Here is a 409-nt window from a genome sequence, read left to right as displayed (position 1 = left end):
GGCGGGGGCGAGGGCGCGGGCGCCCGGCTCCCCGCCGGCGCCTACAGCCCGCATCACCTGCCGCTGCGGCCCATCCTGCGGCCCCGCAAGTACCCCAACCGGCCCAGCAAGACGCCGGTCCACGAGCGGCCCTACCCCTGCCCCGCCGAGGGCTGCGACCGCCGCTTCTCCCGCTCCGACGAGCTCACCCGGCACATCCGCATCCACACGGGCCACAAGCCCTTCCAGTGCCGCATCTGCATGCGGAACTTCAGCCGCAGCGACCACCTCACCACCCACATCCGCACGCACACCGGCGAGAAGCCCTTCGCCTGCGATTTCTGCGGCAGGAAGTTCGCCCGCTCCGACGAGAGGAAGCGGCACACCAAGATCCACCTGCGCCAGAAGGAGCGGAAAGGAGCCGCCGCCG

At 72.1% G+C, this 409-nt stretch overlaps 1 protein-coding gene across 1 annotated transcript in view; it reads left to right on the top strand.

The window, feature by feature from the left end:
* The window catches only part of EGR2 (early growth response 2), a 3,667-nt gene that overhangs the window by 718 nt on the left and 2,540 nt on the right, over positions 1-409 (top strand). The window contains 1 exon segment of the mRNA XM_010567946.1: positions 1-405. This exon segment is cut by the window's left edge and continues 10 nt beyond it. Within this exon segment, the coding sequence (XP_010566248.1) occupies positions 1-405 (405 nt within the window).

This window comes from Haliaeetus leucocephalus, unplaced genomic scaffold (assembly GCF_000737465.1).
Source record: "Haliaeetus leucocephalus isolate CR32 unplaced genomic scaffold, Haliaeetus_leucocephalus-4.0 Scaffold229, whole genome shotgun sequence".
In the NCBI taxonomy this organism is placed as follows: Eukaryota; Metazoa; Chordata; class Aves; order Accipitriformes; family Accipitridae; genus Haliaeetus; species Haliaeetus leucocephalus.
The sequence above is the reverse complement of the archived record's forward strand: the minus strand, read 5'-3'. Positions and strand labels throughout refer to the sequence as shown.